This window comes from Haliaeetus albicilla, chromosome 13 (genome assembly GCF_947461875.1).
Source record: "Haliaeetus albicilla chromosome 13, bHalAlb1.1, whole genome shotgun sequence".
NCBI lineage: Eukaryota > Metazoa > Chordata > Aves > Accipitriformes > Accipitridae > Haliaeetus > Haliaeetus albicilla.
The window spans coordinates 8,989,357-9,006,187 of record NC_091495.1 but is presented as its reverse complement, the minus strand read 5'-3'; the positions used below and the strand labels follow the sequence as shown (position 1 = coordinate 9,006,187).

The window sequence follows — 16,831 nt, the reverse complement described above, 5'->3', positions numbered from 1 at the left end:
CCGCGCAGGAGGTGGCCAGGGCTGCCCCACCGCCCTTTCTAAAGCCGACTCCTGGTCACGGGCGAGTCCCTGCGGCAACCCACTCGCCAAGCCGCAGCGGGCCCCAGCACCCCCGTGGGCCCCGTCCCGCGTCCCTCACGCAGGGGCCTGCGGGCTCCCCAGGCGACTGACTCCCCGAGCCCCGCTGGCCGCCTCCCGAGGCCCCCCCCCATCCCGGCAGGCTGAAGGATGCGGCCGGCCCCGCCGGCGGGCCCTGACCTAGGGGCACCGGGCCGCCCTCCCTCCTCGGCCTCCCTCACGGAGCAGCACACCTGCCCCGGCCCACTTCGCGTCGGGCCCGGGCCCGGACCGAGCGCGCCCTCCCGGCCGGCCCCCAGCCCGGCTGGGCCCGGCGCCACCCGTGACGGGGGCCGGGGCCGGAGGGACGGTGGCGCCGGCGGAGGCCGCCCGCCCGCCCGCGTTTGCCGCGCCCGCCCGCACCGCCCGGCGCTTCCTGCGGCGCGGCGGAGCCTGGCCGGCGGGGCCGGGCCCAGCGCGGCGGGGCGGGGGCGGGGAGGGGAGGAGGAGGAGGAGGACGGGAGGGGAGGGGAGAGACGGGGAAGGGAGCGCGGGGCAGCGGCGGCAGGAGGAGGAGTCGGTGCCGCCGCCGGATGCTGCGAGGAGGCGCCGCGGCCCCCCTGCGCTGCCGGCCGCTCACCTGAGCGGGCAGGAGGGAGGAGGAGGAGGAGGAGCCGGCGGCCGAGCTGCGCGGAGCCCGGCGGCGGCGGCGGCGAGGCGGGCGGGAGCGCGGAGGGTCGGCCCGGGCGGGCGGGCGAGGCCATGGCGCCGGGCGCCTAGCGGGGCCGGCAGCGCGGCAGGGGGCCGGCAGCGCGGCAGGAGGCCCGCGTCCCGCCGTGTGCGCCCGGCTGCCGGCGGGGGCAGCCGGCGGCCTCCGCCGCGGCCTAGGAGAGCGGGCGGCCTTCCCTTCAGCGCGCCGGGCGCGGCGCCGCCGCCGCGGCCCACAAGATGTCCACTCGGACGCCGCTGCCCACCGTCAACGAGCGGGACACGGAGAACGTGAGTGCCGCGCCGGGCCTCCCTCCGCCGCGCCCCTTCCCCCGCCCGCCGTTCCCCGTCCCCCCCCTTCCGCAGCCGCCTCTCCCCGGCACCTGGCGGCGGCCCGGCCCGGCCTGTCCTCCCGCCCAGGCCAGGTGCCCGCGGGGCGGGCGGGCCGCGGCCGTCGTCTCGCCCGCCGGGCCGGGCGCTCCCCAGCGCCGGGCCGGCACCGCCGCCTTGTCCGCGCCTCAGGCTCCTCCATGCGGCGCTGCCGGGGCGGGTCCGGCGCGCTGGGCTTCCACGTCGCCCCAGCCCGCCCGCGGCCCCGGGCCTCCCGCGGGGTCGGCGGGCGGCTGCCGCTCCGCACGGCGGCCGGGCAACCGCTTCCGCGCCTTGTTGGCCGGGCCGGGCTGCCCTTATATGTACTCGGCTGGAGCCGGCGGCTGTAGGCGCACACAGGCAGCTGGCTTCGGTCCCCCGCCGGGGAGAGGCCTCTAGCCCCCGCGGGCTGCAGGCCGGGCTGCCCTGCCTTCACGCGTGTCCCACGCCGGGCACCCCTGCGCCTGGGCCGGGGCACCCACTCGTGAGCCTTGCAGCTGCCTGGTGCTCGGCCCCGTCTCGCCGTCCGGGATTCAGCCGTACTTGCTCTTTGTCTGGTTTGCACCTCGAAGATGGTCCCCGGCGTTGCTGTTGCTGTATTCCTTCCTCTGGTTTGCTTTGTGTTGCGTCTGAGAGGGGCTGTCGTCGTGTCCTTGGTACCTCCCGAGTTGATTGTTTGTATCTTCCTTTGTGCTCTGTTTAAACATCTCTGCGCTCTTCCTCTGCTCCACCCGGACTTGGTGGAGTAGAAGCATAGTGGTGTTCTCCGTTGTGGTGCTCTCCCCACAGAAAATAACCAGTCTCAGTTACGATAGACAGCGTACCTGAGAACTCTTAAAGTCCGGGACCGTGTCTGGTCCTGTCCATCGGTGGTGATCCTTTAAACAGGTGGTAGTATGGAAGGCGTGAAATTCTCATCTTAGGTGAGGGGACCAATATTGAAAGAGGTATGTTTGGAACGTGTGCTAGATGTTGTTAGTTGCCTTTGGGAAGGTGGTAGAAGGCACAGGAGGGAAAAAAGGAGTCCTTCGAAATTTAATGCGTGCAGTCACACCCAACTTCTACTTGGGTGGAAAGTGATCAGTAAGAAACAAAGGAAGATGGCCTGGTGGGTTGAAATGGGTTGAAGAAGATGCTTGTTTGTATTGCACCAACCTATAGAGGTTCTGGCCAACAGTAGGAGCTCATAATGTTTGTTACTGTACAAGCCAAAGCAGCACTGTCTGCTGAATAGATTATTGAATTATATGAAATGAAAAGTGAATATGAGAAGAGGGTTTGGAAGACAAAGGTAACAGAAATGAGATAATATAGTTAAAGAAGTGAAACCCTAGCTTGATGTCTTATTATAATGAGCTTTTAGTATCAGTCGCTCACTGGAAGTTTAATTGACATAGCAATATCAGCCTGGTTACTCGTTAAAGCTCAAAGCAAGTAGATGCGTTTGGTCTGTCCTTATTCTTCATGGACTGATGAGTCCTGTATTAGTGTCAGAACGAAAGCAAGTCCTTGAGATTAAAATGAAAGTTTAGATTTAATTAAATGACAAAGTCCAGGTTTGAGTGATACATGTTACTCATGAGTCTCCATTTCAAATATATATAGGAATGTAGATGAGAGATAGATGACAGGAAGGGATAAGAAATATTTATGCATATATCCATTAATATAGTACATGAGACTTGCAAAGTACATTTACACAAGGCAAATGGAAATATTCTCAAACATCATCAACTTCTATAGAATGAAAACTTCAATTAAAGTTAGTAGTTCATTTAGAAAATATTATGCTACTTTTGGATGCTCTATTTTGACACCTAGAGATGAGTAAGGGTTGGGTTTTTTTAATTATTATTATTTCAGAGAGTGCATTGGGTATCTAAAAAAACCCAGGTTTGTACAGGATATCAAAATACTCAAAATTGCATATTTGCTTCTGAAAATCTTGGTATAAGTCTGCAGCCTAATACTAATGAATATGGTCCTCCAGTCAGATAAACAGTAAAGAGCCCTGCAGTAGTAAGTTCCTAAATCTGCACAAAGTAATTCCAGTGCTGCGATTAGTATGGCATCTGCTGGGTTTTGGAGCAGAGATCTCAAGGAGGTTGTCGCTTCTGCCTGTCAGGGAGCCTCGGGAAGCCCTCTTTGCTACCTGTGGTCTCCCTTACGTAAGACCGTCTGCTGAAGCGGCAAACATGAGATGGAGGAGGAGGTGGTCCATTGCTGACTTCCCGAACAGCAGCATTCCTTGATTTAAAATGGATTCTGTCAGGGTGAGGTGAGACTCTTAATTTACTTTTAATGTGCTTTCTCCTGCTAATAAACACTAATGGACTGGGGAAGTGTTTATGCTGATAGGTCTTGATGCACACAGTTCAGCTAGTAAGCTCTGAGTAACTGAGGAGGTAAGAAATTGCAACTAAAGGGAGAAGTTATTGGAAAGAGTGAGGAGTTAGAACAGCCTAAGTATGACTGGGTTTGGCCTGGTAAGTAAATCTATCTTTGTAGTGCATATTTCCAATTCCTGAGTAAGTATATTAGCGCAGGTCTCCCAAGTTCTGCAGCTAATGGTGATCTTTAGGAGAGCGCTCTTTTCTTCCATCCTATACGCGTGGCTATCTCAGCAATGTTGCTCCATTGTGTGACTCTCAAGGGACAGACTGTAGCTCTGTATCCTGGAGCGAGCTGATTGATGGTTCTGAGTACAAACCTACGTACGCGTCCAGCTGTGCTTTGCACGTGGCGTGAGGCCGTTGCATGAAATCATGGGGAACTACCCTACCACCACCACCCCCCGTCTCTTGGCAGCTGCTTTCAGTGCTCTTTAAAATAGAAAATAAATAAAATTTCAACATATGCTTTTCTCAGTGAGTATGCAAGCATGTGTTCTGTCACTTGGAAAAAAAAATCATAATAATTTGATATAGCACCTATCATAAAAATATACATTCCTTGAGGAATTATGGGTGTTCCTGGTGGGATGGGTGAAAAATATGCATATTTCCATAATTCTTTGTGCCTTTTATCCCACAGCACCCTTTGAAAATAGTCTAGAAGGGATAAGATCATGCAGCAGATTACTTGGTAAGGTCTTATCAGAAAGCTGGAGTGAAAGGTACAGGGACTGCTGACAACAGACAAACAACAGGTGGAGGGAAATTGGTTGTGAAACAGTATGTGTGTAACTGATGGGTCTGAGTTACAGAAATTCACGCCTTTTTTTTTTTTTTTTTCCTTTTTGCTATTCTTTACGTCTCCCAGTGCTGTGTTTAACGTTTCTAGCATATGTCCATAAATATTTTTCATGGAAATGTTATTTCTCTTTCATGAAAGCTATGTTTAAGGAAACGGAATATGATTGTCAAACGCTTATTCCTAATGAACAGTTTATTGGGAAACTTGGGGAAATTCATGGATGGAGGCAGTACAGTAAAGATTATTTTCATGCCTATTACTGGATTTATTTCTTTCAAGTGAGGGGTAAGAGTAGTATTCAAAATAATAATTTTCCTGTGTTTTGATTTTGTACATGTAACTATTTACAGCTTCCTCTTGATACATTTTACGTAGGCTGTGGTAGGTAATGTTTCAGTGCATTCAAACACTTGCAGTTGGGGTTAGTTTGGGTGAACTGAGTTTCCCATCTCTGCTGAGGCTGGAGGAGGAGAGGGACAGGAATCAAAAGCTTTGAGCTAGAGTAGCTCTTTTGTTTTCATTGAGTTGGTATTAATTGAGGAAAGAGGGGCTTTTATGTTTTTCCCTTCATATTGTGTTGTATTGTATCATGTCATTAAATTGGGGAATGGTTTTCCTGAATTAGGGCGAAAGAAAAAAAATATGTTGATAATACATTCTCTTAAATGTTTTTGGGGAGCTCTGTATAAGAAAAGACTCATAGAGATTCAACAGTTGGCTCTATACAACTTGCTTTAATAAAATTAATAAAAATGAGAACGCTGTAGTTTGCTTTTTCTGACATAAGGATGTCTTAGTCTGGCATAAGAATACATATACTTTTTTCTATAGTAAGTGTAATTTAATCTTTTGAAGGCATTACTGTTATTTGTGAAGGTATTACTATTTACTTGTGGTGTCACCCATCTAGCTAAGTTTTAAGGTACTTTGCTTTGTACTTTTCAGGCACGTAAAAGTTAGTTAATTCTGCTGCAGAGATCTTGCATGTTTACAGCGGAAGAAGGAACAAACAAGGCAGGAGTGCTGGATGATAACACTGGCCAGAGTTGAGGAGGAATGTGGGAGTTGTGGTTTACCTTACCTAGCCAGTGCCATATGAGAATGATTAAGAGATGTCATGGCAGAGGGAGTTTTAAGGAAGGGTAATACAGTGACCTATGATCATGTGATTTCCTTCATTATCATACAAGTAATTATAATTTTGACACACGCACACCCATTTGCAGGCTAGGGTGGGAAGGGTGATGTCTCGGATGCCAGCTAAAGTGAGTGTGGTTAAGGATGACTTTCTGATAGGGGAGGCTACTAGACAGCTGCATTTTAAAGAGCAAAAAAAATTGAACAGGGCAAGAGATGAGAGGATGGAATGGAGCAGTCAGGTTGGGGTAATAATAATTATACCATGTTTAATTTCTTTTTGTTTTTTTTTTTTCCTTCTGGATTTGCTTTTGCACAATAAGAACACATGGTTTTGATTTGGACAGAGGGGGCGTGGGAGAAAGTATCTGACAAGAATTCTTTCGTTCAGTGCCTTAAGCAGAAGAATGGCCTAGTTTCCAAACCTTATGGGTTCAAGAGTACAGCTGTATCTTTCTTATCCACGGGAGATGGGCTTTAGCAAAGTGGAGAATGCCTGTGTTCTTTACTTGTGAGATTATTTTCCTTGATCATAAATACACCATTTGGTCATACGTTTGTTTGAATTATAAGAAGAGGGTATGTTCTAATCTTGTTTGAAGGTTTGTGTTTTCTCTATGCAGACTTTTTGTTTTGTTTTGGTTCAGGTCTTGAGCAAGCTCCGATGTTGTGGGGAAAAACATGTTGAGCTAGAGCGTTATGCATGGAGAGAGGAAGATTCATTTTGTTATGAGTATGTTGTCCATTTTGAAGTTAACATTCTGTGTGAATCGTAGAGAGTCATGGGAGAGGTGATACAGATGTTTAGTTTCATTTTCCTTCTGTAAAGAGAAATATTTTGGAGCAAACGAGTGAAAATGTAGCTTCATGCTTCAGTGTTTTTTCTAGGCATTGTAAAAGAGTATATAGTGTTAAAGTTCAGAAAGAGTTAATGTAGTTTGATTGTACTACTTGTTTCATTTCATACTTCATGGGGTTTTTGAGGTTCATAGGTAAACATAAAGTCGGATTGTTTTTGGTTGGCGTTCTGAAAACTGTACTTACATGGTCAGTGAAGTTAAACGGTGAACTAGGACAAGGAGATTATGTTCCATGGAGCCTTGTTATTGGTGGGGTCTCTACCATCATATTTTTGTGATCATGCAGACTTACTGTTTATATTAATATAGCTTTTTTAAATTTTCTAACTCTGCACTTAAAATGTTTTAATCATCAGTAAAAGCAGGATTTTTTTTCCCCATGGCACTCAATTATAGTTGGAAATTAATATTTCTACTATAAATGTGGTAAGTTTCTACCATCACAATTGCTGTTGTTAGTAGGAGCTCCCTCTGCTAAACCTCTAATTGATATCAATAGTTTAAACACAGAAAAAGTAGTAATTTTTGTTTTTCTTTTAAGTGCAGATACAGTGATTTCTATAAAATTATGTTCTCGATCAGTGATTTGTATTTGCACTTGCAGAGTATTTTTTTCTTATTCTGAGAACTTAATATAGACCTATCTTTAATAACTTACTGATGTTTGAGAGAGAACTTGAAACACTGTTTTCCAGTAGAGCAGATTAATTGAGAAACTATCCTGTAAAAAGGAGAGACAATTTTACTGTTAATGTGGAGCTAGAAATCTATGGTGCAACTAAAGCCCTAAGACAGATTTCTTACAAACTGGCCTGCTAACAACTTGAGAGTTTGAGCAAACTTTTCAAATGTTGTGATATCGGAGCAAAAGCATTTCATTGCTTCTGTTTAGATACTATCTTTTAGTAGCTTCAACCTTTTTTTTTTTTTTTCTTTTTAATATATATTTATGCTCTGTGCTGCCCTCCAGGTTAAATGTACTTCTTGTAAGTTGCTGCAGACAGTGACATGTTTCAAATTCAGCTTATTTGTGTTGTGGTCATGACATGATCTATTATTTTTTTTGCTGTTGGATACACAATGCTTGCCTTTTGTGGTTGGTTCATTTTTTTTAATCTTTATGAAATTTCAGAATCACTGAAAAATTTTTTTTTTTATGACTTCACAATTTTTTCTGGGTCTTCATTCTCAAATGTTTACTCCCCTCTAGGTAGTGGTAAATTAAGAAGAAATGTTCTCCACACTTGACTGTTTCTGAAAAAAACTATGAAAGCGGGAAAGTTCCATCAAAACATTCACATTGTTCAGTGTAATGCATTTAATGCAACTGAATCTGAGTTTTAATAATAAGCTCTTTCTCCACATTAACTACCAAGCCTGTTTAACTGTTAACATTTTTCTACTTTTTTCACATTCAAAATTAATATTTTTTTGTGTTCTCTGCTCAGTGCTAAACTGAGCTTTAAATTGGGCCAGCTGTATTTCATCTAAGAAAGAAAATGTCTCCTTTTTCTTGTTTTTCTTCTGTGAATAACTTAGTAAAATAGTAAAATCAAGTGATTGCTGAGTTTGCAAGGTCAGTTTAAGACTTCATAGCTGTTATGTGATGATGAAGCTTAAACAGTTTTGGTAAGCATCCTGGCGAATCTAAGGTTAAAAATTCCAAGAGGATAAGATGGTCCTTGTTCTTAAGGCAGGCTTCCCTGTGCTTGTTTCATCTTATTTTTCTAAGTAGTGACCAAACATGCTATAGCTATCATAGTAAAATAGTTCAAGCCAGAAACATTGGAAAGTACTCTCTGTGTTTATCATAATCCTGCTTCTTTCTGAACTGAGATGGCAGTTGGGAAAAAAAAAAAGTTTAGTTGTTTCAGGTTTTGGGTTTGGGGTTTTTTTTTGTTTTTTTTTTAGACGAGCATTTTGTCAGGGATTTCTTTACATATGCTTTCAAAGGAAACACCAACCTATGTTGAAAGACATAGGTTCACAGTCGTAGTAAGGCATCTGCGCAGTTGAATTCAGTTGGGCTACAATTAACCTTTAAAGCAATGAACGGGACGTGCTCATGGAGCAGTGCCATGGCTTAGGCTGTAATGATTGATCAACAGAGTGTATTTATGTAAAACCCAAAAGCACAGGTTTTCTGTGCATCTCTGTAGAGTGGAAGATCATATGTTATTCTAAAATTCTCTATCTTACCAGGACAGCTGATTGACTGTCACTTTACATCACTTAAATCATCATGGAAAGCAGGCTGTCTTCTGCTAGAATGAATGCATTGTCTGTGTGTTTTCAAGTTCTTGTATTCTGTTGTTTGTTGTATATGGAGCCAGAAAAAAAGTAATTTTCCTTCTTTTATCTTGCTGTTCCTATGCTTGTGGGACACCTCAGGTGTAGGCTGTGGCTGTCACAATGAGAAGTGGTCTGCACTCCACTTGTTTGGTTAGCATTAATGTGGCTTACAATCAAGATGACTTTTGTAAAGACTTCTGCTGAGCTGTATTCTAGAAACCTACATTTGTAATACAGTAATACAACGTTTTGGGAGGAAAAAAAAGGATTTTCTTCACGCTTGCATTCTTCAAAAGACTGGCAATATATCAGAAAGAGGACTCTCGATAACAGTAAGCTTTAGCCAGTTTCATTGTTTTAATTTCCAAGCTGTATACCACATCTAAAGAAGCACTTGCAAAAAAAATTGAGTGGTAGATTGTTCTTTAAATTGTTCAGTCATTTTGAATGCCCAGTTAAGTATAATACCCTGAAATGTGTGTTCGTAGTCCTAATGGTTTCGCAGGTAAGGATTGATAAACATAGTTGAGTTATACTGGGGAGAGAATGAAACATGTTCATGACTTCAGATCGGTGTCTGCCTTGTTCACCATGACCCTAGTGGTGTGTTGACAGTAAGCAGAATAATAATCCTGGTTTATGATTACACATGTGGCCTGTAGATTTCACAAAAATAGAAAAATGTTAATCGTGTTAATCAGAGCAGAGAATGATATCCAAACTTACTATATATTTTAATTGACTCAACATAAAGAGCTTTGTCCAGTTGTGTTGCAGAACTGTATTTTAAACATACACACTTGTGATATGGATAGCTTGAATAATAAGGTAGAACTTCATTTCACCTCTGATGAAAGCACTTGTGTAGTACATCGATGTTCACATAGCTGAACATACAGAGTTCCTGGATAGCCCATGGCAGTCTTTTGCAAGAGCAGATAATGATTATATTACTGGTGACAAAGTCTAATTGTTTTTGTATTATAAAGTAATAGTAGTGCATGATAACTTTTAAAGTCTCAAGCAGAGACAAAATTAGGCAAGGTTATTAGAGAGCAGTGATATCTTTCATTAGACAGATGTGGTTGGAGAAAACAGATTAGATTTGGATAGATAGGCTCTAGCAGGGCTTGCTGTAAAGGCTCCTGCCCAAGGCTAACCTCGTGGTAAAACCTGTAGTGCCTCTGCTCCGCCATGCTTCTGTAGGAGGACCCACGCCTTACTCATGATGCAGTAAAACACGCATCTTCTTGTAAGGCACAGCCTTAGTCACTGCGATTGAGTGCTATTTTCAGCTCTTTTGGAAGCTTTCCTCCTGGCTTCCTCCTTTCCCCACTGTTGGTTCTTATCTTTTCCATCTTAACCCAATACTTAGGAAGAAAGTAAAAGAAAAAGTAAAACATCTTTGCTTGTCTCCAAGCAGCTCCCTTTTTCAGAGGGGAAAAGGCTATTTATTTGTGATCTTAAAGGTTATCATGTAGACAATTTTTCTTTAGTCCCTCAAATATTTGACCAATTTCATTTTAAACCTGATGATAGTCTATAACGTGCCATCACAGCAGCCTTATCCTTCCATGCTTCCCAATATCCATCTTTCTGAGATTCCATTTACCCGTGTTCATTAAGTTGGTGGCCATTTCATACCTGTAATTTCCTACCTTATCACATTCTTGCCCCGCCCCCCCCTTATTTTCCCCTACATTTTGCTTACTAATGTGCTTTTGTGCTTGATCTTGTGTACTTGTTGCCAACTTCCTTATGCTTCTCGCTCTTTCTGGGACCTTTTCCAGTTTTGCTCATTTAATGACATAAGCAAAACCAATACAAAGCTTTACTAAAGCTACGTAGTTGTAGCTCCTGTTTATCCTTCAAGTAATATCCTTTTGTATGAATCCCAAGGAGCATTTTAGTATGGGAATAATCTGAATTGTAAAGTTAAAGGGAGTGAAGAAATGGTTTGCTGTGGGTGGGTTGCAGGGAGTTGTTTCTGTTTTGGGGGCTGCTCTTGAAATTACTAGCAAAAAGGATGGTTATAACTTCAAATAGTCATCAGTTAGACTATATTTTCCTGTGCATTTCCTTCCCTCCCCCTAGTAAAGTTACTGTGCTTTCTTCTCTCAGATAACAGCAGAGGGTAACCAAAGTTTTATAATGATTACTTAGAAAGGACATACAATTTTATAATGTTCTTTGTAGAGAGAGATTTTCTTCATAAACTCAGTAGATGCACAAGGAATTTAACGTGTGAGAATGGCGGTTAGGGAAGCAAAGTGTAGGGCGTACTGCAGTATGTGTGTAGCAGCAGTGTAAATTACTTGTGCTTAAACAGTAAATATCTGAAATTCCTTTTGAGAGTGCATGCTTGGCTTCAGTTGTATATAAGTATTTTCTAATTCTTAGATGTTTCTGTCATTACTTAAAATAAGCAGAGGCATAGCTCAAAAATTCAGAGAATCTTGCGTGTTAAGAGCCTGATTTTAGCCATGGAAATTACCTTAGCCTGTTAAATGCTACGTTGAGCTCTTACAGAGGATATGGTTGTTTTCCACAAATGGATTACATGTGTAATGTATTTACTCATATCTCTATTCCAGATAATATTATCGATTGAAGGTAATAGAATTCTTTAAAGCATTTGGGTTTTTATTTAGTAATTTTTTTCCAACAGTAATCAGATTTTCTTCCCCCTGCAATTATTACAGTAAGGACTGTCTACCAGAGGCTAAAAAAAAAATCAGAAAAATGTCATTACTTGGTGAAGGACTAAAATAGTATTTTCTCCTTAAGATCAGACTCCAGAAGGAATAACAATTGTAATCATTCAATACAATGAGATGTATACAGGAAATATTAATAATACTGTCTCTGAGTAGTCTTTACCAGGCATACCTATGTATGATAGCTTTTCAATTTTGCTTTTCTTAATTTGATATTAAATGAACAAAGCTGGCTGCTTTTTAGAGTTCTTTCTTCCAGTGATGGACATAAGATGCACATGAACAAAGAAAATTTATGAAAGCACTTCACAATGAAACTCTTGCTCCATCTACTGCATAGTCCAGAGAAATCTTATCTACAGAAAGTTAGTATGAGCAATGAGGGTCAATCTAATATAGATGCTGCAATTAGTCAATGGAAGACATAATTTTTATCAGAGAATGTATGCCTACAGCAGTGTTCTTGGACAGGCTAAGCGAAATCTAATCCCTCAACCTGTGCAAAGCAAAGTAGACTGATAAAATAATAACTGCATTTAAAGGTCCTTTTTAAGAAAACTATTCTTGCTTATCCAGCGATTGTAGAAGTGTAGCACTCGTATCAAAATAAAATTTGATGTTTTCAAAATACTACAAGATAAAATATTGATGAGTATTATTATTATTGCTGCTGTTATTTGTGTGTGTGCAACCTTTTGTAAAACTTTATATTTTGGTATTGTGTACAAGCTTTTTCACCATTACTCGTTAAATCCATTTCCTAGTTGTGTGTAATTTTTTGTTTAAATAGAATTATTTTGAAAGTGAGTGGTGTCAAGCCTTCTGGAGTAGCATGGGAGAGACAAACTGGACTCCTGTATCCATCTGTTTGTTTTCATTCCCTTCACATAATAATTACTAACCTGAAGAAGCTGAATTAAATATAGCACTTGACTATTAGACAAAAGTTATTATGATAAAGTGAAATATTAATGGTGCATGAGCCATTTTCCCAATATTGTCTTGATTTAATTGAAAATGTTTCTAAGACTAGGTCAGTGGGTGACATTAAAAAAAGAAGAAAGTAAACCAGGAGACTGTCAGGTATATTGGCAGGTAATACAGTTGTCATATATTGGAGTTAATTTTACCTCCAGATAATTTCTGAGAAGGAGTAGAAAGCTGTGCCTGATTGCAGGTCAGCTGTTGGGCAGTAGGAAGATGATAGAAAATGAATAGATTCTTTGTTAGCTGCCTGGTGAAATGAGAAAGGTATTTAATGCAATAGCTCTCATCTGCTGGGATTGGAAGGGTTCTAATTGGTTTGGTAAATTAAGGAAAAAAATTACAGATGGAGTTCCCAGTGAGCCTGTGATAATTTAGGGATCGCAGCATTGCATAAGGGGATATGTGATCCTCGGTCCTACAGTGCTGTGGTTTTCCTCATCTCTGAAGAGGCAAGGAGCATTTTAGGACTGCGGGTGGGAGAGGGACCATTGGCAGGCTGATGGTGGAAGAGAGAACATAACATTGCTGTCTGACCCATCCTAAGACTTGGAATAATTCAGTGATGTCCATTTGAAATCTGCATAAGGATGATGCTCCTTTAAGGTTTTGAGGTTGGATTCCCAGTTGCTGGTAGGGAGACTGATAGTCCCTGTCACCTGCTGATATTGTCTTCGGGTTCCTATGAATTCTCTGCTTTCCTGACTTTCCCTTCCTTAAGACTAAATCAAATTAATTCCTGTTTCAATATGAAACAGCATCTGATTAAGCCACCTCAGTTGGGGTTTTCCAGACTGTAAGACACATTGCTCTTGTGTTATCCAAACTGTTTTGATGTCCAGCTCAGGACAGAACCAAGAGTTGCCACTGCTAATAGTAAGTTGGAGGCCACCATTGGCTGCTACTGGTTATTTGCTGTACCTCATCATCTAGATAAAGAAGTCTGGAAATGCCTGACTTTGACAGCTTGCAGGCTGGGGTACGGTCTGAAGACCATTGCTGGGGATCTGTGATTCCTCACCCACTGATTGTCAAGGACTCGAGAGAAAGTCATACTTTTTTTTTTTTTTTTTGGTACTTTTTTCTTATTGTTGGATTGGCTGCTCATTTTAATGACTGTATTCATTTTTAATATATATTAGTTTTGTTCAACCCTTTAATCGTAGATTCTTTGGCTTGTATTCTTAAGCTTTAACCATATGTATGTGTACATTATTTCTTCCACATTTTCTTACCTTTTTATTTTAATGGACTGGGTAAATCCAGCATCTATTGTTTTTAATATTTTCTTTGCGTCCTGTGATGTTTTTTCTTTCGCTTCCTTTGCTGACATATCTGATATGGACTATTTCATTTGTTAGTTCATTCTTTTTCTTGTGCTTGGTTTTACATCTCAGCTATACTCACACATGATTTCTGTTTATGATTTGAATTCAGTACATTGACAGATAACCATGGTATATGTGTGTGTGATTGTCAGTATTCATTATCTACTGTATTACTGGATCTGCCAGTTTAAAGCGTATAAAGAAATACTTTTTTTTTCTAGCAATATTACATTGCAAAATATTTGAGGAGTATTGCTGTTTGCTTTTTTCCCTTTTTTTCAATTTATCTTCCTAGTTGCATATATTTCTAAAGTGCTAAATTATGGTAGTTTGTGGTGATAAATAATTTAAGCCCAAAAGTTAAGATAGGGGGTTGCATGAGTTTAGAAACAAGGGGCTCTCAGGAGATTGTAGAGATTGTAGTCTGAGCTCTGTGTAGAGCATGTTCTTTGATCATAAGATACGAGCTGGTCCAAGGGGCATACAGTGTTTGGATAACTTAAAGTTAAGCATAAATCTGTGCAAGGTTGGGAATATATTTGCAAAGTTGAAATGTGGTGTAGCATTATCCACATGAAGGTAAATAGTTACTACAGCCCAACTGAGGACATTTTATTTGATCTGTTAATTAACACTTACATGAAAAACAGGGCAGAGAGCACTCAGCAGAAGACTGTCTTCATTTTGCTTTATTTTTTTTCTTTCAGTTCACCATGTCCCACTATACCAGCTGGCTTGGATACATCATCATAATCTTGCTCTGTGTGTAAAATGTGGTTTACGCTTTCAGAGGACTGACTAAGTTTAGTGGTGTCCTTGTAACTTGATCTACAGCTCCTGCCATCAGATCAGACTCGGCTAGACTGTTTTCAGTAGACAAAACCACTGTAACTGAATGCTGCTTGAGTGCAGGCTCATTGGTAGAAGTGTCTTACACCATCTCAGGTGCTTCTTCCCCTTAGGAGGGTAGCTGGTTTTCCTGTGCCAAAATATGCATTACCTCTCAAAGTCAACCTTTGTATCAAGGCTTATGAAAAAAATTTGTCTGCAGAACACTAAGCCTGATTATATCCTGGCTTAAATATTAAATCTGCATCTCCTTGGCAGATGGGGTCCAGTAGGCACTCCGCACTTCAGTCTTCTGAGGCAAGACTTGTTAATGACATCAGAAGGCCTTGCTGCAGAGAAATGGATCAGAAAATATTATCAAGCCTTGAAGTTGAGCATACTAGCTTAGTTTCTTCTAGTGCAAGAGGCCATGAAAGTGCTCTCCAGGTCAGGAAGGATTCCCTGCCACTCCCCTGAAGGCTGCAGCTCCTGTGAAAGGGCATGAGATAGGCCCTAATAATCTGCTGTAGGTCCATGCATTTTTTTTCCTCTTCCAAGTCTCAAAATTAACTGATTGCCCAACTACTTTTAGATACATTTGTGTTGTATGTACTATATTGTATGAAGGGAAATATTAAGAAGAGTCTCCACACCCTTTAGATTAGACTTCCAAGATCCCTAAAAGGTATATATCAAAAGAATATTGGAAAATCCTTCTGAATATTGGGTAACTTCATTTGAAACATAGCTTGACATGCTCCTCAAACATTGCAGTCCTGCACTGCCCTACAGCTTCTTTTCTAGGACATGTGTGCATCAATTAGTGTGTATTGCTATCAGGTTGGATATTCTAATTGGTCATCTCACCACTGTTTAGAAGCAGGTTTTACTTCAGAAAGTTAATAAGATCTTGAGGTAAAATAGTCTTCAAAATAAGATGGTGACCTGGCTTGATGGATTCATCACTGGATCCATTGGATGAGTCTGGTAATGGGGATGTAAAGACTTTAGAAATGCTGTCCAAGTTGCTAAAGGAGTAACTTAGTTTTCTCTTTCATGTAGCAGAAATGTTAAGGGTCCTTTGTCCATGGATGTCACTCCTAAAGGGTAGCTTCTTAAGCTCACATTGTGTGCTTTTCTGTCTCACACACCCAGTGCAGGTAAACAACACAAATAAGCAAGTTTACTTATCTGTTGGTGGGATTTCTTTTGTTTGGTTTGGGTTGATTTTTTTGTTTTGTTTCCCCAGTCCTTCTGGGTTTTTTTACCTTGTTGTGGAATGGGATTAAGTATCTCCTAGCTAAAGTTTCACTGCTGGTGTTGATTTGCCTCTGGATTATCAAAAGCGATGTGATCAATTTCTTTTCCATGTTGTTCCTGTCCTGACAGTGTGGTTCCACGCGAGCTTAACATGGAGCTGATGTGGCCCCATCTTCCCAGTGCTGGGTGTTCCCGTTCCTCCTTTGGCCTGTGCTGATGCTTGGGAAACTGTCTGGGGGTACACGTGCTCCAGGAGCTGGAGGTTACCCTGGCAGAAGAGTTGCTAGGTTTTGTCTTGCTTGCCTTCCTGTGTTGGTTGGCTGTCCGTCCTGCTGCCCCAGTGGTAGTGCGGTTGTAAGTGGGTGCGGGCATGGGAGCAATGTTCAGTCGGCTTCAGCAGCCATCGTGCCACATGTGGACTCTTCCAGAGTTATTTTAGGTATGTGATGGGCAAGGACAAAATTCCCATTTCATAAACTCTGAGCGAAAGAATGAGTTGGGATTCAGAGCCTGGTCCCAATTAGCTGTGTGTATGCTTTCCTTCTGTAGAAAAAAACCTCAGCTGGCCTAGAAGACTGGTTGTTTGATCGTGAGTGTCAGAGACACTTAGTGCTATAATCTGGTCGCTCTTTTGTGAGTAAACCTTGCCTCTTGCTGCTGTTCTCCTCGTCTGGAGGCAAGCCTCAGGCTTCCAGATTGTAGTCTGCAGACTGTAGAAACAGCCCTTACCCCTCAGTTTTGAAGTTTGATATTAAAGCATTTTCCAGTTCTTGTACTCCTGCAAACATCTGAGAAGCTCCATGTGCTTGACACGATCCTGAACCGTAAGTTGTTTCATGTCTCTTCTCCTGCCTTTCATCAGGCTGGTTGAAAAATGATCTAGCTGCATCATTTATAAGTGCAATAAAAACTCCTGCCAGTTTCCTTTGCCAGAAGTTTCGCTTTCTGGGTGTGTTCCTGTTCTTGTTTGGTTAGTTCAATTAATGATCACCATCAGCATTTTGTTTTCTTTTTGTTTTACTGAGGGGTTTTGAGCAAACTGTGAGTGCCATGGCATTCAGCAGCCGCACCCCATAGCTGCCTGCATCTCCAGGTG

General features: G+C 42.5%; 1 protein-coding gene across 8 annotated transcripts in view; it reads left to right on the top strand.

The window, feature by feature from the left end:
• The first annotated feature begins 591 nt into the window (after window positions 1-591).
• MARK1 (microtubule affinity regulating kinase 1) overlaps window positions 592-16,831 on the top strand; it is a 60,793-nt gene continuing 44,553 nt past the window's right edge. For 6 of the 8 annotated variants that reach the window (XM_009928086.2, XM_009928084.2, XM_069800092.1 and 3 more), the window contains exon 1: window positions 1,692-1,790. In XM_009928086.2, coding sequence (XP_009926388.2) covers window positions 1,707-1,790 — 84 coding nt within the window. In that variant the 5' untranslated portion in view covers window positions 1,692-1,706. Of the gene's footprint in view, window positions 1,057-1,691; window positions 1,791-16,831 lie in introns of those variants that run through there. The other 2 variants (XM_069800093.1, XM_069800095.1) reach the window with 2 other exon arrangements.